The sequence below is a fragment of the Rosa chinensis genome, chromosome 5, assembly GCF_002994745.2.
Source record: "Rosa chinensis cultivar Old Blush chromosome 5, RchiOBHm-V2, whole genome shotgun sequence".
NCBI lineage: Eukaryota > Viridiplantae > Streptophyta > Magnoliopsida > Rosales > Rosaceae > Rosa > Rosa chinensis.
Window position 1 is genome coordinate 72,356,561 of NC_037092.1, and position 21,156 is coordinate 72,377,716.

At 38.6% G+C, this 21,156-nt stretch overlaps 4 protein-coding genes across 4 annotated transcripts; 3 read left to right on the top strand and 1 right to left on the bottom strand.

Annotated features, from left to right (window-relative positions):
• Window positions 1–4,958: 4,958 nt before the first annotated feature.
• LOC121048905 (TMV resistance protein N-like) lies at window positions 4,959–7,024 on the top strand. Its single transcript, XM_040505963.1, has 3 exons — window positions 4,959–5,622; window positions 5,743–6,782; window positions 6,951–7,024. The coding sequence occupies exons 1-3, from the start codon at window positions 5,117–5,119 to the stop codon at window positions 7,022–7,024; spliced, it is 1,620 nt and encodes a 539-aa protein (XP_040361897.1). The 5' UTR covers window positions 4,959–5,116.
• Window positions 6,955–13,790, top strand: LOC112163997 (disease resistance protein RUN1). The gene is made up of 3 exons (XM_040505964.1): window positions 6,955–7,221; window positions 7,305–7,473; window positions 13,372–13,790. The coding sequence occupies exons 1-3, from the start codon at window positions 7,162–7,164 to the stop codon at window positions 13,788–13,790; spliced, it is 648 nt and encodes a 215-aa protein (XP_040361898.1). The 5' UTR covers window positions 6,955–7,161.
• A 2,153-nt stretch (window positions 13,791–15,943) lies between these two features.
• On the top strand, window positions 15,944–16,462 carry LOC112163998 (pentatricopeptide repeat-containing protein At3g22470, mitochondrial). The gene has a single exon (XM_024300246.1). The coding sequence runs from the start codon at window positions 15,944–15,946 to the stop codon at window positions 16,460–16,462; it is 519 nt and encodes a 172-aa protein (XP_024156014.1).
• A 1,107-nt stretch (window positions 16,463–17,569) lies between these two features.
• Window positions 17,570–19,873, bottom strand: LOC112163999 (pentatricopeptide repeat-containing protein At5g59600). Its single transcript, XM_024300248.2, has 3 exons — window positions 19,826–19,873; window positions 18,281–19,554; window positions 17,570–18,188 (listed from the first exon to the last, which is right to left on the bottom strand). The coding sequence occupies exons 1-2, from the start codon at window positions 19,871–19,873 to the stop codon at window positions 18,358–18,360; spliced, it is 1,245 nt and encodes a 414-aa protein (XP_024156016.1). The 3' UTR covers window positions 17,570–18,188; window positions 18,281–18,357.
• Window positions 19,874–21,156: the final 1,283 nt, after the last annotated feature.

Genomic DNA, 21,156 nt, shown 5'->3' on the forward strand with positions numbered 1-21,156 from the left:
CCATCTCCTTTACATGGTTTTCGATGTGGGACAAGCAAACAACTATTCTAGTATAGAAATGCATATTGTGGAGGCAACTTGGCAAGGCCGGAAAGGTGGCTTCCCGGTGACGGATTTGCGACTTCCGGATATCGTAGCGTAGCTTGAACATAGGGCTACAAGATGTAAGTAGCGGTTGGGCCTCACCATGGCTTGTGGGTGTCCCAAAGAGGGTGTTACTTATGCTTGGTGAGATAGCAAACTAGCCTTGCTAGTAGAGGTATCTACAGTTGCATCTGTCTATGTTTCACATGTTCGTCGTCGTGCGAATAGAGTTGCCCATGTCTTAGCACAGGAAGCCAAACATGGCTCTTTCTTTTTGAATTTCTTCTCTGCACCTCCCTCGTCTGCGAGGGAGATTATAGCCTCTGAGTATAATGACATTTTTTTTTAAAGGGGTTTGGAACCAAGCCTAACTGAAGTTTATTCATTCCCCTTATAAAAACAAATTTTAAAAATAAAATCCATCGAAAGATTTTGATAAATTATATTTCCTCCACCATGTTGGTCATGGAAGGAATAATTTTATAATATATCTAGTAAAAAAGTGAGTACATTACTAGGCACATAAGGATTTTGTGCAATCCAAAAATTCATAATTGAAAATTGATAAGTTTGACATTATCCATCTATTTATACTATATTAGTAGGGGTACTATGTAAAAAAAATTAACCCCATCCACTGTTAATTCAACATCAAACAAAGTGATCAATCCTTTATACACTTATACTTCTTTAAGAGGAGCTATACCAAGAGGAGATAAAATTCTATAAATTTTTACATTAGTTTATACCACTACTACAAATATGACTTTTAATGACAATAATTAGATGACATTTGGGTAAAAACATCATTAAATACTCTTTACATGACGTTTTTATTAGAAAATGTCATGGATTAAAATTTCATCTTAAGTTTATGACGTTTTGCAAACGTCATTGAAAGTCTTACTATTTGATGACGTTTTCTAAGTGCCATCATTCTTATGACATTTTTCAAACGTCATGAAAAGTTTTTCCATGACGTTTGATAAATGCAATAAACGACAATGGGCCATGGCGTTTGGAAATTGTCAAAAAAAAAGTTTTCATGACGCTTGATAAGTGCCATGATTGAAATGGGTCATGGCGTTTGGAAAATGTCATGAAAATTTTTTCTATGACGTTTGTTAAGTGTCTTTGATTCTAAAACGGGCCATGGCGTTTCATAAACGTCATAAAAAATTTGGCCCAAAATTTAAAGACCCTGCACCAAATTTTCATTAGGCACCTTAGCCCATCCAGATCTTTTCATCTGGCGCCATATAGCCCAATTTTTTTTTTTTTTTTTTGAAGTCTCTCTAATCTTAAGAAGACATCTTAGCCAGACAAACAAAAAAACAAGAAAGAAAATTCATCTACGACTCGAAAAGAACTCTCCCCTCTCGATTTCTACCACAGAGATTACCGTAGTCATCATCTAATTAAATCTCCTTCTCACTGTGTGAAGGCTCTCTCCATCGTCTCTCTCGATCTGGTCTCTCCGCGGCCTTCATCGTCTCTTTCACTGTATTGAGGTAAGAACCCTAATTTTTAGATTGGGAATTGGATTACTTTATGTGGTTTATTAGTGAGAATATTGGTTGATATTTGTTTGAAGTAGATTATGATTAAGAGATAGGAGCATGCCACTAATTAAACAAGTATGGACCAGGAGTGTCAAGCATTTTCTGGATTGCCTCTTTAAGATGTTCCTTCTTTGTCACACGGGCAGCTGGTATCCCACAAACTTCTGCAAACTTGAGCATATTAGTACGAAATAAAAAGCAAAACAAAACCCGGAAATGTTTATACTTGATATCTGGATTACCGCCCTCTCACCATAGTACGGAAAGAGTAAAAATAAACCCAGAACTTATACTTGGTATCTGGACTACTGAAATAGCTTACTCAAGTTCAATTGCAGAAGTCAACATAGTAGAAGAAAATTAGTTTTGTGCTTGTCTATCCTCTAGACATGTTATTCTTTCATATCTTTGTCTAATGAGATACTTTATATATAGAGGGTTAAGAAGTTACTATACATGTCATCTTATAAACCAATCTGCTGAACGTTATACCTTTGTTTCCTAATTTATAAACAAGCTAGACATATTCTGCTATAAATTTCATTAATTTTGATTGGAAACTAATGTTGTTCATAGTAGACTTGTAAAGTATGGTAATTAGACTCGTCGATTTCCCTTGATCTTATGTGAATACTTACTTATACTTGATCTTATGATTAGACTGAAGATTTGACCAAGCTTGTGTATATTTTTTTTTTTTGTATTGGTATACACAAGCTTGTTTGAGAACATACATGTGGTCTTTGAAATGTATCAACTACTACTGTTTTCAATGTAGGGTAAAATCCTCAAATGGTACCCGAACCATTACGAAATGCACTTTTTGGTACCTACAAATTTTAAGGGAGTCTAGTAGTACCTGTAGTATCTCTCCGTTAACCCTTTCAGTACTACCGTCAGTTATTCCATTAAAGTAGGGATAAAATCGTAAAAACCATATTTTTTATATTTTTTTTTACAAATTTTTTATAAAACTAAATTAAACTTGGTTTAAAAAAAAAAAAAAAGAGCTAGAATTGAATTTAATTAGTGAATATCTACATTTACCATTTACTTACTACTTCCATTGGTTAATCCTATTAATTGTTTGAGAAAAAATTATCTCATTAGTTGACCAAATGAATATATATTAATTTTTATAAAAAATAACTAAACACAAACAAAATACTTAAATTAATTACCCCAAGTAACTTGAGAATAGGGAAGAACGGATTGGGTATTATTTTTATTTTTTATGTGTCAAATTACTTTTTAATTATAGACCTTCAATATATTATAATACTATAATTCTAGATATGAATGAAAATACTATTTTACCCTTGTTATTTTACTCACATAAGTCTCACATGGCCGCCACGTAGGCATTTTTAACGGAATAATGGACGGAGGTACCATAGGGCTAACGAATGAATAGTGCAGGTACCACTAGACTCTCTAAAAATTTATAGGTACTAAAAAGTGCATTTCGCGATAATTCGGGTACCATTTGAGGATTTTACCCTTTCAATGTATTAGAGTTTTTGGAACAATTGTAGCTCTTTCCGACTTATCATTATATTTTTCATTGCTAGATTTGTACATCTGGATGATAGGAAACAGGCACTTGTGAGTTGGTTGCTTCAGTATGCTCTTATACACCAAGTCTTGGCAATTCCATATGATCATATTGTCATTAACTGCACCTTGGAAGGCAAACCATATCTGGTATGCTTAAACTTACCTCGCAAATTTTGTGATTTAGAATGCTTCTTTTCTTTCCAAGTACAAAATTTTAGTTTAAGCTTTGAAAATTTTATGTGGTTCACTGCAAGAATGCGGTATGACTGTATGAAAATGTTACTTACCTGAATATGCTATGCTAAAAACCAGTGAAGGAGCAAGAACATATAACATGATATAAAAAAGGATTGCATACCATAAACAGTTTGTTGGTTATGCAATATGACCATTTGAAATCATGAATCCATTCCATGACATTTCAAAACTCCCAAAATGGTCAAGAAGGGTTAAGTGTACAATATATAGAGACCTTTTGGAAAATAGAGCCTTGTTAGGGCCTCTAGTTGCACCAAAAGGTGAAGAGTCCTAGAATCAAGGTTCCCAAGCTAGCCAATACGGCAATCGAAATTGGTATTGTAACTAACCATGTTCTAAACAAGTGTCCTAGTCATAAATTAGAGAAGTGATTAGGTCCCCTAATTTGTTCTAGACATGCTCATCTACACATTCAAGAGTTAATCAAGCTCCTAAGCATGCATCTAAGCCAAATATTATAGAATAGAACATATGCCAAACACGAAATTGAAAACCATTAAATCAAAACATATTTATTACATTAAATCCATGTTAGGGCTCAAACCCTAGCTTCCTAAATAGACTACTCAGAACCCATCAACAAATCAACAATAATAATAAAGAGGTAAAGGTGAGGAAGAGTGAGGTGTAATAAGAATAAGTCACAATTGCTATAGAGCAAATATGACAAGCCTTGATTTATGCCTTTTTCACTTTTACCCAATCTCAAATCTTGATGAACATGAGATCCCTTGGAGCTCCTTGAAATTCTTTTGAGAAAATTATGAAGATTTGATGTGAGGAAGTGAGGAAAAGAAAAATGGAAATTAAAATGGGAGTGTGGTTTTGGGTGTGTTGCCTAGAGAGAAGAATGGTGTGGTGGGTGAGGTTGGCTTTAGAGGGAAAGGGACAATGGGTGTGTGGCTACAGTGGCTGCTGTAGGGATGGATAATCATAAGGTATAATTGGAATTAATATATAGGGAATATTTCACAAATGGTCACTCAACTATGACTCATTCAACACTTTGGTCACTGAAGATTCAAATATATCACTTTGATCACTCAACTATTACATTGTCAATCACTTAAGTCACTTTGTTAATTTTTTCATTAAAAAAAATTATAAAAAATACTCTTTAGGTGACTTAAGTGATTGACAGTGTAATAGTTGAGTGACTAAAGTGATATATTTGAAACTTCAGTGACTAAAGTATCGAATGAGTCATAGTTGAGTGATCATTTGTGGAATTCTCCCTAATATATATGTGGTTCTCGGTGGTGAATGGCTGGAAGAAGAAGAAGAGAGAAGATAGGACATGTGGCAGCCAGTGATAGGAAGAAAGGAAAAAAAGAGAAAAAAAAAAAGGGAAGAAAGGGTGAAGGACATGTTTTCTTTGTCTATATATTTTCTCATTCATGTAAAGGTTTCAGACGATTCAATACAAAGAAAATTTGCAACATCAGTTTGTGTTTTTCCACAGATTTAATTAGACGCGACTATCACTGCGCGGTTCTCTCTCTATCTTCCATGATTTACTTTCCTACACTTTGTGGCCATTCAGTCTTCATTTTTCACAGTGGTTTCCTCTGCAACTAGCTTTCATTTTCTCTTCCAGTTTTCACAGTTTACAGTGGTTTTCCCTGGACCTTAATTTTCGATCTTGGTGGTTTCCAATGGACTTGAGCACCTCCCCATCTCTTGGTTGGGCTGAATCACCTCCCCGTTGGACATTCGACGTCTTCTTGAGTTTCAGGGCTGAAGACACCCGCAGGGGTTTCATCTCCCATTTATACCGCGAACTGGAGCTCTGGCAAGTATTCAAGACTTTCAAGGACGACCGACCGCTTGAAATTGGAGCTAGTATCTCTCCAAAGCTTGTCAGCGCAATCGAACAATCACATCTCGCCATAGTTGTTCTCTCACCCAACTATGCTTCTTCCACTTGGTGCTTGGATGAGCTTGCGAAAATTATCGAGTCCATGGAAACGGGAGATGAGAGAATTCTGCCGGTTTTCTTTGATGTGGATCCATCGGACGTTCGACATCAAAGGAGCAGCTTTGCTGAAGCCTTTGCTAAGCATGAAGTAAAGTTCAGTAACGACATAGAGAAGGTGAAGAGGTGGAGAGCAGCATTAAGAGAAGTGGCAGGTCTCACCGGATGGGATCCAAAGGAATATAAGCAAGCACGTACTACATGCAACTTCATCCATTTTTTATTGTCTTTTAAATTTTGACTTGTTGTAGCAATGTTCTATTATATATGTATTATTAGCTTGATGGTTGTCTCTTTTTCTGTTAGATCTGAAAGTGAGCTTATTGAAGTCATTGTCAAACGTGTGTGGGAGAAAGTGCTTCCTACGATCGCATTGTCATATCCCATAGACAAGTTAGTTGGAATTGATTTTAGACTCAGGAAAATGCGTTTGCTTTTAGCTGCTGAGGAAAAAGATGTTCGATTTATAGGAATATGGGGTATGGGTGGAGTGGGTAAGACCACCCTTGCTAGGCTAGTGTTCGAGAAAATTTTCCATCATTTTGATGTGGCTGAGTTTCTTGTTGATCATGGTCCACTAGTCAATCTTCATAAACAGGTTCTTTCCCAAATCTTGAAGGAAAATATTTCACATGTTTGGGATGAATACAAAGGAACCTGTTTCATTAGAAAATGCCTGTCTAATAAAAAGGTTCTTCTTGTTTTTGATGATGTTGATAGTTGTGACCGCCAAGAAAAATTGGCCGGACATAAATCTTGGTTTGGTGAGGGAAGTAGAATCATAGTTACAACTAGAGATAAACGTCTCCTCACCGAGTGTGGTATAGAATTATCATTTGAGCTAGTGCGGTTAAATGACAATAATGCTCTTGAGCTCTTTAGTCACAAAGCCTTCAAAAAAGATCAGCCAGTGGAAGAGTTTTTAGAGCTTTCCAAGTGTTTTGTAGATTATGCCAAAGGGCTTCCATTGGCTCTTAAAACTCTAGGAAGTTCTTTGTATCAGAGAAATCTAGAGGAATGGAATAGTATATTGGAGTCACTAAAGAGAATTCCTAATCCGACAATTTTTTACTCTCTCAAATTAAGTTATGATTCCCTGAATGATTTGCAACAGAAGAATTTCTTGGACATTGCATTCTTCTACAAGGGGGTGGAGAAGGATCGAGTTATTCAACTGCTAGAATATTGTTATGGCTTTAATATTCTTATTGTGAGAAATGTTCTTATCGAGAAATCTCTCTTAACTATTGATCTGTACAACAATGTTGGGATGCATGGTTTGATACAAGAAATGGCATGGGAAATTGTTCGTCAAGACTGTCGTGAGGAGCCTGGTCTTCGCAGCCGTTTGTGTCATCGTAATGACATTTTCCATGTATTCACAAAAAATACAGTAAGAAGTTATATAGATAATCCAAGTTTAGATTTAAAAATGAAAACTACATTTTGTATTAGCTTGTTATATATTAGGCTTGTGTGGAATTAACTCTTCCTTTGTTCTGAATTAATTTCAGGGAACAGAAGTAATCAAAGGCATACGGTTATGTTTACCTCATTTAGAAGAGGCAGATTCAAGCTGGAATTGTGAATGCTTCTCTAAGATGCTCAAACTAATGTTTCTTGAATTTGATAATTTAATAATTAGTTCAGGCCCCAAATTCCTTGATAATTCTCAAATGGAATAGGTATCCTTCCAAATCTCTTCCAGCTAGATTCCGGCCAAATATGCTTGCTGAACTGAAGATGCGAAGAAGCAATCTTGTCCGGCTTTGGGATGGAAGACAGGTAACAATGTTGATAATGTTTTCTATTTCAAAATATAATTTTAGGTTTTCCAAAGGTAATTATTTGTTCCATGCATTGTACAGGACTTGCCTAACTTGAAATATATGGATCTTAGTGAGTCCAAAAACTTGAAGGAGACCCCAGATTTCACAGGTATTCCGAATCTTGAGAGATTGAATCTTGCAAATTGTGACGGTTTAGTTAAGATCCATCCATCCATTGCAGTCCACAAAAAGCTTAAATGGCTGATACTTTGTTAGTGTGAGTCATCGTTCCCTATTAGGAATAGACTACAAGGGAATATATTGTTGTAATTACTTACCTTGTACATGTTGTGTAGTACAGTTGTAGTACGATTGTAATCTGTTTATATACACCACAGAATGGGTGTAATAATATATCAGAAAATTTATTCTCTCAATCTTGTCATATTTGACTTGGTATCAGAGCAAAGATCCGAAAAGGACTTTGTCTCTTTCTTTTCAGCTTTTTCTCAATCCGAAGAAAAAAAATTGGGTTAAAAGCCAATTCCTTGGTCAGGCTTTGAAACGACGTCGTTCAAGACGTCTTCTTCAGCCTTCACTTTGTTCGCTCGCTCGGCTTCATCTGCAGCAACAGACAGATCGATCCGATCCGTCTTAGATCGTCGGCGCTCCTCTCCCTGACCTTCAGTCCAGACCGGCCTCGTCTTCCGTCCCAGACCGCCGTCGTTTGCCTCCGACATCAGATCGATCTTCGTCCACCTTCGACATCAAATCGCCGAACCTCTTCTGCAACGCCGAAGATCGTCTCAGATCGCCGAATCTCTTCAGTCGGTGTCCGCGATAGTGACCGCGACCCAGTCCGGCGTCACCCCTCTTCCGGTCGTCTCTCTCCTCTCGGTCAGACCAGCAACTCGGTACCTTGATCAGTAGGTACCTCGGTCAACTCAGTAACCCGGTCAACTCAGTGACCCGGTCCACTCGGTAACCCAGTCAACCCGGTAACTCGGTCAACTCGACCAACTCGGTCAAACCCAACAGTTATCAAAAAAAAAATATATATATATATATATATATATATATATATATATATATATATACAGATCCTATCCAGAGCGAGGCATCGCTTTGAAATTTCAGAGCGAGGTTAGGGTTTAGGGTCACTTTTCGGTCGCATATCCACATCTCAACCGTTCAGTTTCTAGGTACTAATGTATAGATCATCTCTGCAAAATTTCAGCCAAATTGATGGTCGTTAAGGCATTGATAACTGCCTTAAAGCTAGTACGGTTCAGGTTGGACAGATTCAATTCGTCCATTGGTTTAAGCGAGTTAGATACCTTAAAGACCATCAATTTCGTTGAAATTTTGCAGAGATGATCTATACATTAGCACCTAAAAACTGAACGGTTGAGATGTGGATATGCGACCGAAAAGTGACCCTAAACCCTAACCTCGCTCTGAAATTTCAAAGCGATGCCTCGCTCTGGATAGGATCTGTATATATATATATATATATATATATATATATATATATATATATATCGCTTCAATTGTTGGAATATCTTTTTCCGCTGCATACTCTGTGATTTCTGTTACTGTATTGTTGTGATGGGTAGTGATCAAAGTGAAGGTCAGGGTTCTAAGGCCAATGAGGTTCAGAAAGTTGAGGTATCTGTTAAGAGCTCAGAAGGTGGTTCTTTTGGAGGTACCAAACTCACTGGTACCAATTTCCGAACATGGAAGATGATTATGTCCGTTTATCTTCGTGGGATACACAAGATGGGACATGTGACAGGAACAATCAAGGTTCCTAGTGAAGATGACATAGAAGCCTATGCTAAGTGGGAAGATGATGATGGGTTTGTAATGTCTATTTTATTTAGAGCCATGACTGATGATGTGCTACAGATGGTAGAGGAATGTGAAACTGCTGAGGCCATATGGAAGACGTTGGGAGATCTCTATACAAATGAATCTGATTTTATACAGGTTCATGAACTAATGTGCAAAGCTGCAGGAATGCTACAGAATGGGCAACCAGTGTCAGTGTTTTTCACCAAGCTGAAGAATGTATGGGCTGAAATTGATCAGAAGCGTCCTTGCAAGATCAAGAATCAGGAAGATCTTGTGTGGTACCAGAAGGAGAAGGAGCTAGAAAGGGTTCATGTCTTCCTGAGAGGGCTTGATGAGAAGCATAGCAGTGCCAAGGGAGAATTGCTCAGAATGACAGACCCTCCTAGTTTGACTACAGCTTTTACATACATCCGCAAGGATGAGTCTCAGCAGGAAAGTGTCAAACATGCACAGGTTGAAGTCTCGAGCCTAGCCATTCAGGCCAAGGCACCTGCACCTTTCCTTCAGCAACAGAGTTCAGCCCCACTTCATCAGCAAGGTTTCACCAACCGTCCTCGTCCTCAATGCTCTTATTGCAACGATCTTGGGCATGTTCGGGAGACTTGTTGGAAGTTGAACCCACACCTTAAACCTAAAAAGCAAGGTTATCGCCTTAAGGGGAAAGCAGCTGCGGTTCACTTGGTCCAAGAACCGGATTTCTATGGAGTGGCTGGCCAAGATCATCATACAGCAGGTGGAGCTACCCCTACAGCCTCTATAGCTGGTCGAGGTAAAATTGGTATGGCTTTACAGATTTCTAACTTTGTTGGTTCTGATACATGGATTATTGATTCTGGTGCCTCCGACCATATGACTTATGACAAATCATATTTTACTGAATTGTCTTCCCCATCAGTGTCCTATGTAACTAATGCCAATGGTGAGGCTTTTCCTGTGTTAGGGTCAGGGTCAGTGCGTCTTACTCCTACTTTAGAACTTCACAATGTGTTATATGTGCCTGACTTATCTCATCACTTGATATCTGTCCCACAATTGAACACTGAGTCTAAATGCTCTGTAACCTTTTATCCTATGTATGTGATTTTTCAGGATCTTCTCACCAGGGAGATAGTCGGTCGGGGGTATCTGAGGGGCAGGTTGTTCCATCTGGATCAGACATACGCAGGAGAGAAACCAGGAGCACAGTCCCGAGCCGCTTTGACTTCGACTTCTGATAAGCTAAGTGAGATTTGGTTGTGGCATCGCCGTTTAGGGCATCCATCTTTTAGTCTTATGAAGAAAACCATGCCTACTCTGTTTATCGGTGTGGATGAGTCAGTTTTACATTGTGAAACCTGTGTTTTGGCCAAGAGTCATCGTGCTACTTATTCTCCTAGTATTTCTAATAAAAGTGTTATTCCTTTTGAGTTGATTCATTCTGATGTTTGGGGACCTTCTAGAGAGCCTACTGTATCGGGTATGAGATATTTTGTGTTGTTTGTTGATGATTGTACAAGATTGTCATGGGTTGCTCTTCTTAAAACCAAAGATGAAGTCTTTCCCGCTTTTCAAACCTTTCGTAATCTTGTTCAAACACAATATCATAGCACCATTAAAGTCCTTCGTTCTGACAATGGGGGGAGTATGTTAATCATGTGTTCCAAGAGTTTTTTAAAAACTATGGGATTGTTCACCAAACCACATGTCCACAAACAACAGAACAGAATGGAGTGTCCGAACGAAAAAACCGTCATTTACTTGATATGGCTCGTGCCCTTCTTTTTAGTGCTCATATGCCTAAGTATCTATGGGGCGATGCTATACATGCTTCCTCTCATCTTATCAATCGTCTTCCATCTAGTGTCCTTCAGGGCAAAATTCCATTTGAGGTTCTCGCCTCTCATATCTGCTTACCATCCTTTCACAATCTTCCAGCTCGTGTTTTTGGTTGTGTTGCCTTTGTCCATGTACCAAAAAATCAGAGGTCTAAGTTGGATGCCCGGGCTCTTAAGTGTGTGTTTGTTGGCTACGGAGGTCATCAGAAGGGGTACAAATGCTATCATCCACCCACCAGAAAGTATTATGTCACTATGGATGTTACTTTCTTTGAAGACATGAGTTATTTCTCCTCTTCAGATACAGCTCTTCAGGGGGAGAATTCATATTTTGAAGAGCTATATCATGGAGAGGGGGAGGAATCAGAGGGAGAAGGAGAAGCCACACAGCCAGGAGGTCCTTTGACCGATCCGGTTGAAACTATTAGCTCACCACCTCCAGCAGCAGAAGCACCAGTTCCAATCACTCAGAATGCAGTTGAAGACACAACTGCCCCTCCTGCCATCGCTTCTACCCCTGACCCACAGCTTCCTGGTACTGAAGATCACCCATTTGAGGTATGTCCATCCACTGATACTAGTAGTAGTGAGTCTAATATTGAGCCATATGTGTTACCACATAGGACCACTCGAGGTCAATCAGCCAAAAGATATGAACCTACTCTTACTGCCAAATCAACATATCCAGTAGCCAACTATATGTCCACTAGGAGGTTGTCTAAGTCATATGAATCATTTGTGAATCAAATATCTGCTGTATCAGTACCTAACAAAGTGCAGGATGCGTTGGGGGATCCAAAGTGGAGGAAGGCTATGGATGAAGAGATGGAGGCGTTGCAGAAGAACAGTACTTGGCAACTTGTGCCTCCACCACAAGGCAAGAAGGTTGTAGGCTGTCGTTGGGTGTTTACTGTGAAGCATAATGCAGATGGATCAGTGAATCGATACAAAGCACGTCTTGTAGCAAAGGGATTTACTCAAACGTATGGTATAGACTATGATGAAACTTTTGCTCCTGTTGCCAAGATGAATACTATTCGGGTTCTGCTCTCGTTCGCTGCTAGTTTAAACTGGCCACTCCGACAGTTTGATGTCAAGAATGCATTTCTTCATGGAGAGTTAGCCGAGGAAGTATACATGAGTCTCCCACCAGGGTATGTAGTTGCTTCTCCTGGTGAGTTTGTATGCAAATTGAGAAAGTCTCTGTATGGTCTCAAACAGTCACCTCGTGCTTGGTTTGGAAGATTTTCACAGTTCATGCGGAAGGTTGGTTACAGGCAGAGCAACTCAGACCATACCTTGTTTCTCAAGCATCAACAGGGGAAGGTAACAGCTCTAATTATCTATGTGGATGATATGGTAATCACTGGTAATGACACCGTTGAGATGGATAGACTGCAAAGACAGCTAGCCTCTGAGTTTGAGATGAAGGACTTCGGTGAGCTTAAGTACTTCTTAGGAATTGAGGTAGCCAGGGGGAGAGAAGGAATCTATCTATGCCAGAGGAAGTATGTCCTTGACTTGCTGACAGAAACAGGTTTGTTGGATTGCAGACCTATTGACACTCCTATTGAGCAGAACCATGGTTTAGCTGAGTATCCAGATCAGGTACCTACTGATCGAGCTCGCTATCAGAGGTTAGTTGGGCGCTTGATTTATTTGGCTCATACCAGACCAGACGTTGCGTATGCAGTGAGCGTGGTGAGTCAGTTCATGCATAATCCGAGTGAGAGTCACATGGATGCTGTTATGCGAATTCTGAGGTACTTGAAGTCAGCCCCAGGTAGGGGAGTACTATTTTCTAAACACAACAACATCCTCGAGGTTTGTGGCTTCACAGATGCAGATTGGGCTGGAAATATCACAGACAGGAGGTCAACATCAGGTTACTTTACCTTTGTGGGAGGTAATTTGGTTACATGGAAGAGTAAGAAACAGAAAGTTGTGGCACGTTCTAGTGCTGAGGCCGAGTATAGAGGTATGGCTCACGGAGTGTGTGAATTGTTGTGGCTGAGAAATCTGTTACGTGATCTGGGTATCATACTCAAAAATTCCATGCAGTTGTATTGTGACAACAAGGCAGCCATTGACATATCACAGAATCCAGTACAGCATGATCGTACTAAGCATGTGGAGGTTGATCGTCACTTTATAAAGGAGAAGCTAGATGCCAAAATCATTAGCTTTCCTTTTGTTCCAACTGAAGAGCAACTTGCAGATGTACTTACCAAAGGAGTTTCCAGGAAGGCATTTTATGACTCACTAAGCAAGTTGGGCATGGTTGATGTGTATGCGCCAACTTGAGGGGGAGTGTTAGTGTGAGTCATCGTTCCCTATTAGGAATAGACTACAAGGGAATATATTGTTGTAATTACTTACCTTGTACATGTTGTGTAGTACAGTTGTAGTACGATTGTAATCTGTTTATATACACCACAGAATGGGTGTAATAATATATCATAAAATTTATTCTCTCAATCTTGTCATATTTGACTTACTTCATCAATGCAAAAATGTTAAGTGCTTCCCAAGTAAGATTGAAATGGATTCTCTCGAGTTTCTCAACCTTTCTTACTGCTCAAAAGTAAAGATTCCAGAATTTGGAGAAGGAATGAAAAATTTGTCATGCCTTCGCATACCTGGGACTGCTACTGAGGAACTACCTTCATCAATTGAACATCTGGTTGGCCTTACTAGTCTGGATCTGTATGATAACAAAAGTCTCCAGAGTTTCCCGGGCACCGCAATTTTTAAACTGAAGTCCCTTGAATATTTCAATATGGATGGAGAAAATACGGGGGAGACAAAGACTCTGAAACCAACGCGAAATATTGCGGGATTTGGAGCCTGGAGAATTGTGTGGGCAGGTGGGGGGGGCCCATTGTTGTACGAGCAAGATTTGGGAAAACCTCCTTAATGGAACAACCAACATCTTGAAGCGGAGTCGTGAATATTGTGACAAGGAGGAGGCAGGGGCTGACGAAGGTCTGAGTGGTAGCTCTTACAAAAAATCATTTTTCAAAAGACTCAAGGTGTTTGGCTCCAGTTTTGTTGCAGCTGGTTAACAATCTCTTTTCTTGGGTGCGCGTGCCAGCACCGTTCGGGTGCGGTCGTCGGGGGTATCCCTTTACCTGACTTCTTTTGAGCGACTGTAGACGAGGAGAGCACCAACCTCGTCGTGGGGGTCGTCTGTGCCTCGTGGTGAGGACTTTATCTTGTATCACCAAGTAATCTTCCATAGTAGGCTTTATTTAGCCTCTAAATAATATATTTCGAACTTGTCGACAATATATAACTTGAACCACTGACTTTGGCTTAATTTCTCCAAGACACGTCTTGTCAGGCCAAAATGCTCATTTTGGGTCCAAACACAAGACATGAATACTAATCGAGATCTATGGGAAGGTATGTTTTTGTGATTTATATAAATGGTTTATGTCTGATGTAGCTTCCATTAACTGATCAACCTGGTCCACCTAATTTATATTTGTGTATTTGTATATAAAAGGTTCATCGATCAGTGAAGCTCTAAGTTGCAGATATCTTCATCAAAGCATTGCAAAGAGAGAGATTTGAATATCTCACAAGTCTACTTGGAATGAAGAAGCAAAGCATTAAGAGGGAGTGTTGAAGTTAATGCTTTTCTACTTCAGCTAGGAAAGTATTGTGCATATCCACTTGCTGCTACTGTTTGCTTTATCTTAATATCTAGATATTTTGGTGTGTAATCAAACTTTAATCTAGTTTATTAGCACTCTATTTCATACCGCAAGATGGTTATGTAGGGTTAAACTCTTGGACTATATAAGAGTTAAGGATGATGTAATATCCAAGTGAACTAGATCTGAAATAATCAAGCACTTAATTTGGCTGAGTTTTTCACGTGTTCTTGTAGTTCAGTTGCTACTGCAATTCAATCAAAACAACTATGCTGTGTTTATGACTGTGGTGTATTACTATTACATATCAGAAGTTCAAATTCTAACACAAATACTGTGAAGAACTGTGGGGGGCCATTTGTTGTACTAGGAAGATTTGAAAGAACTCGATGGAAGAAGGAACATCTTTAAGCAGAGTCGTGAACATTGTGACGATCGAGGAGGAGGAAGGAAATGAAGGTCGAATGCAAGTCTAACCTCTAACAAAGAACCACTTTTCAAAAGACTCAAGGCATGGATACTAATTGTTCTGTTCGTGATTGAAAAAGAATAATATTTGAAAAGCCAATCAGCTCCATGTTTGTAAGTCTCCACCTCACTTCCAGCAGCACATAAATCACACACACAATCAATATATGTATCCGTTTTTACTGTTCTAACTGGGTCATAATACTGTTGTGTTCCTGTGCTGTGATTCTGCTGGTGTAAGTCTACAATTTATTTGCCGGCATGGTTCTTAATTACCGATATGATTGCTAATGAGACTCTTCTGTAGTTCTGTTATAATATCTAAAGAGCATCGGCTTGGCATCTCTTCAGTTTGACGTCTTCAGGTTTGAAAATTACCCAATTAAGTAGCTGAGGTTAATGGAAATTTCTTTGGTGTAAAGACCAAAAAATAGGAATAAATATGATGCAGAGCGGATGGCAGTCCAATTTGAGGAACAGTTAGATCGTGCTAAAGGAGGAAAACGAAAAGTGACTAGTAGACAGGAAACAGCAGCTCGGTGTCTGATTGGGACGTACCTTACCTTTCCGGAAAGGGAATCGTGCCAGAAACAAGTTATTTACCTAACCTGGAATGGGACGTAACTAACCTCTTATTTATACAAGTTAAAGTCCTAGGAATTCTCCCATAAAGATTTTCCTTGAAGAACAAGACTTGTATCTTAGATTCCTAATGCATCACAGTTTAGGACTTTCTTGTAGTCCAATTAATGGATTCCTAATCCAATGCTAAATACACTGTTACATTAGATATCTAGGTTGATTCTTTTCCAGATCCATGTTGTACTCAAATTGATGCGTTTAATGGTTTCCTAGTTACTCTAGGATAACTCGTGATAACTCCACTTTTGTTCTAACAGTCTTCACCTTTAATGTATTAGTTGATACATTCTGTAAGGAAGGGATGGTCGCGGAAACCAACAGTGTGGTTCAAATGATGATTCAAAGAGGTATTAAGCCTGATACGATAACATACAGTTCCCTTATGGATGGTTACTGTTTGCCGGGAGAAATGGACGAAGCGAACAAAGTCTTTGATCTGATGATTAGCAAAGGCTCCATGGTTGATGTTCATAGTTTTAGCATATTGATAAATGGATATTGCAAGAGTAAACAGGTCGACAAGGCTAAAAAGATTTTCAAGGAAATGTGTCGTATGGAACTAGTTCCGGATACAGTTACTTATACCACTCTTATTGATGGTCTTTGCAAAACAGGGAGAATTAAAGAAGCAGAAAAGTTGTTCTCTGAGATGCAAGGTTGTGGCCAAGTTCCAGATGTTCAAACTTATACTGTTTTACTTGATGGACTGTGTAACAACCAACAACTCTCTAGGGCAGTTGAGTTGCTTAAAGAGATGGAATCCAACAAATTGGAACTTGATATTGTAGTTTGCAGTGTTGTTATTGGAGGTTTTTGCTAAGCTGGAAAAATTGAATCTGCAAGAGATCTCTTCTATGGTTTGTCAACAAAAGGCGTTCAGCCTGATGTGAGAACATACAATATAATGATTCATGGACTTTGTCATCAGGGCTTATTAATTGAAGCAGAAAAGTTAGTAAAAGAAAGGGACCAGGTTCTTCAGATGGTTGCACCTATAATAGTATAACACCATTATCCGAGGGTTGTAAAATAACAATGAGACATCATGGGCTTTGGAACTTATTCAAGAAATGGTGGAGTGGGGTTTCTCTGCAGATGCATCAACTATGGAATTTATAGTTGATTTATTGTCCAAGGATGTAGTAGATCCGGCTTTGTTGCCACTGTTAAAAGATTCATGATAAAGTTTATTTGAACATTTGAAACAGAACTTTCTTTAGTATTTTTTTTTTTTTGGTCGATACAACTTTCTTAGTAATGGAAGGAAATGTGAGAATTCTGCACCTTTTACAGCTTCTATTAATTCATCATTTGAACACCCAATGTCATTTCGTAGATCACAGAGCATTTTAGCATTGTCATACTCATACCCCTATTTATAGCTTGGATTTTTCATCGCTAGCTAGATTGTTAAGCTGCTGATTATGTGGTCCAGTTTCTCGGTATGATTTATGAATATGCAGATTAGAGCTATTTGGAAAGAAGCTGAATGATTGTGGTACATTTTGTTTATGGAGATCTTTATGTTGGAGGGAGCAGTACTGCAGTTGTCATATAAAATTTAGAATAGTATAAGATGCTTTGGTGGTACACCGATGGACAGAAAAGATATCATCCATATTGTGATATCTGTCATGTACATTAGCAATGGAAGCTCACATAAGTACAGAGTATCGCTTACAGTCTGAAATTTATTTCTCAGCTAATTAGTTTCTCAATTACTTGGCACTTTCACAAAAGCATTGATGCCTTGTTCGAGTCAAAGAATGTTTTTGAATCATTGAACAGGAACTGGGAAGTAACAATATTCAGTTGGATGAGCAAGTGATTTTTGAGTTGGTTGGATTCTTCAGAGAATTTCTGCAATGAGGTTCTGAAAGAAACCTGGTAATCCATTTATCTTGATGAATTTCAAGCATAGGGATTTTATTTACGTTCTCCATGGCATTACAAACTTGATGAAATTCATTATAAGCATAGGCAACACTTCCATTGGAATGTGAGAAATTGAATCATTAATTTCATCATTGGTTGCAAATAAGAACAACTACGTTTCTGTTAACTATCAACTCAAAAGCCAAAAAACCCCTTTCCTTGAACCAATCAACAATTTCACTTCACTGATTCACTGGCACTATAGAGACCAAGCAGCGGAATCACTTCAATAGATCAGTGATTTCATTTTGCAGAGCTTTTATCAAATAAAAGCCCAAGCTGAATATTGATAGCTTTTGATAAACCTCACAGCATCAGAAATATTCTGCTTATTGTTTGGGAGACACTTACTGAGAACTTTTTCTTGTTAACAAAATGTCATTTCTTCTGTATGCTGTCTGATACCTTCGACTTGGATTTCTGAAGATTAAGAGACTGTTGAAATCCCATTGCATGTTCCCCTCCTCAACTTCAAAGAAACTGTTCTGCATTATTGCAGATTCCACTTATAATTCAATAGCATGCAAAAAAACTCATATTTTGAGGGCCTGCACTAAGCCTCTTGCCTAAAGTGATTGTTATCAGTACTCCAGCAACCAAACACTTGGAATCTGCAGAAATAGCAAAATTTGAAGGGTTGCTCCAGCCAAGAAGGTTGAGAAGAAAAGGCTAAGAAATAAGTTAATGCTCAGGTGCCTTATACCTGTAGATTCCTTCTCTTCAGGTCTCTTCTGAATGAAGAATTGTACAGAACCTTCCTTAAAAAGACATTCTTGTATATCAGGCAGCTTCCGTCCAACTGCATCCTGGTAGTTTCCTTAACTTCTTTTTCTTCATCATTTTCTTCAACCTTGCAACATTTACCCAATTTCCAGCATCTGCATATAGACTTGATAATAGCAAATTGTTTCCCGCACTCTCCGGCTCTAGCTCTGACAAATGCTTAGCTGCTATCTCAGCAAGTTCTATATTCCCATAGTTCCTACTTGCTCCTAATAATGCTCCCCATACAAACGAATCTGGCTCCATGGGCATTGCCTTAATCATATCATATGCCTCAGTGAGATTTCCTGCTCGACCTAGAAGATCAACCATACATGCATAATGTTCTAGTCTTGGCATGATCCCATGTTCTTCCTGCATCGAACTAAACAAGCTTTTGCCAAGTTCAATCATTCCAGTATGACAACAAGTAGTAAGGACTGCTACGAAAGTCAAGTAATCAAGTTTTCTGTTGTCTTCTGTCTTCATCTTGTTGAAAAGCTCAATTGCTTCAGTGCAATACCCATGATTTGCGTATCCAAAAATCATTGAGTTCCACGTTACAGTGTTCTTTTCAGACATCTTGCAAAACAATGTCTTTGCTTCATATATAAATCCGCATTTCGCATACATATCAACAAGAGCACTCCTCACATATACATCAGCTTCAACTCCTGTCACCAATGCATAAGCATGTATCTCCTTACCAGACCTCAAGTTCGTCACAGCTGCACAAGCAGGCAACAGGCTACTGACTGTAGCCGAAGTTGGACATATTCCATGATCCAACATTTGCTTAAATGTATAAAAAGCCTTACTGTTTTGAAAATTCTTCACAAACCCAGATATAACCGAAGTCCAAGAAACAACATCAGGCTCAATCCCGTTCACACGCATCAATTTAAACAGCCTAGAGGCCATTGCTTCATCACCCTTCTGCGAAAACCCAGCAACCAAAGTGTTCCAAGTAATCAAATTAGGCTTAATCCCCACCAGCTGCATTTCCTCCACCAAAACCAATGCTTTTTCCGCCATGCCATGCTGACAAAACCCCGAAACAACAGCATTCAAAGCCACCAAATCTTTCTCCACCATCATATCAAACACCTGGCGCGCCTTCTCCAAGCGCCCATTCTTCGAGTACATGTCAACAAGCGCGCTGCCAATAAAAGCATCAAACTCAAACGACTGCCTGAGCACAACAGCATGTAGTTTCTGTAAGTTGAAATTGAACAATTACAAGCTTATATTTAGCACAACAATTACTGTTATCAATAGAGCAAGTAATTAGAGATATTAAGTAATTCATATTCCCCGTTAAATATATTTATTATATGAATCAAATGAATATATTGGGAAACCTAAATAGCTTGAATCAAGCACTAAGATGTCGGAGTACATATATCATAGTGATTACAGACATTATTGTGATTACAATTATCCTTTATGGGAGGGCATTGTATTAGGATGTTTTCACTATAAATACTAGGTCCCTGTACCCTCTTTTATACGAGCTATTCAGTTCTTGCCCCATAGATAGATAGCAAACAAAGAGAAGTGCAGAAGATCTGTATTTGAGATGGCTTCATCAGTTCCAGCAGGTATACATCTTGTTCTAAAGATGTGCATAATTGTTTCTCTATAATTATATATGCATCTGTGTATGTGAGTGCAATATATGTGTTTGTGTTTATATGCAATTGTATTAGGTTTCAGTTTTTGGACTTACAATATTACATCAAATGGATGTCAAAACTGCATTCCTCAACGGAGATTTGGATGAGGAGATTTATATGAAACAACCAGTAGGTTTCATAGAGTCTGGAAAGGAACACTTAGTGTGTAGATTGAATAAATCCATTTATGGATTGAAGTAGGCATCGAGGCAATGGTACCTAAAATTTGATGCAGTAGTTACTTCTTTTGGTTTTGTTGAAAATCTTGTTGATGAATGTGTATACATGAAAATCAGCGGCAGAAATTTTATTTTTCTGGTGTTATATGTTGATGATATTCTGTTGGCAAGCACTGATAAAGGGTTATTGCAGCAAACAAAGCATTTTCTTTCTGAAAATTTTGACATGAAGGATTTGGGAGATGCTTCATATGTTCTAGGGATTGAAATTACCAGGGATCGATCTAAACATCTTTTAGGTTTATCTCAGCAAGCCTACATTTCAAAAGTGTTGAAGAGATTTGAAATGCATACTTGTTCACCTGGAGCTGCACCTATGTCAAAAGGTGACAAGTTGAACAAAAATCAGTGTCCTAAGAATGAGTTAGAGAAGGAAGACATGAAAACCAAACCTTATTCCAGATTGGTGGGAAGCCTAATCTATGCACAAGTGTGCACTAGGCCTGATTTAGCCTATGCAGTGGGTATGTTGGCAAGATTTCAGTCAAATCCAGGACATGAACACTGGATTGCTGGAAAGAAGGTGTTAAGATATCTTCAGAAAACCAAGGGTTATAGTTTGGTGTATAGAAGAGTCAAAGATCTTGAAGTGGAAGGTTATTCTGATGCAGATTTTGCAGGACATTTTCCAACTTCAGGAAAATCGACATCAGGCTATGTCTTTATGTTAGCTGGGGGTGCTATAGCTTGGAAGAGTGTAAAGCAAACACAAATAGCAACCTCTACCATGATGGCAGAATTTATTGCTATTTATGAGGCTACATGTCAGGGACTATGGTTGAAGAATTTTCTTGCACAGACTAAACTAGTTGATAGCATCATTTCAAGACCCTTGAAGATTCATTATGACAACTCTGCAGCAGTTTATTTCACAAAGAATAACAAGAGATCCACCAACTCCA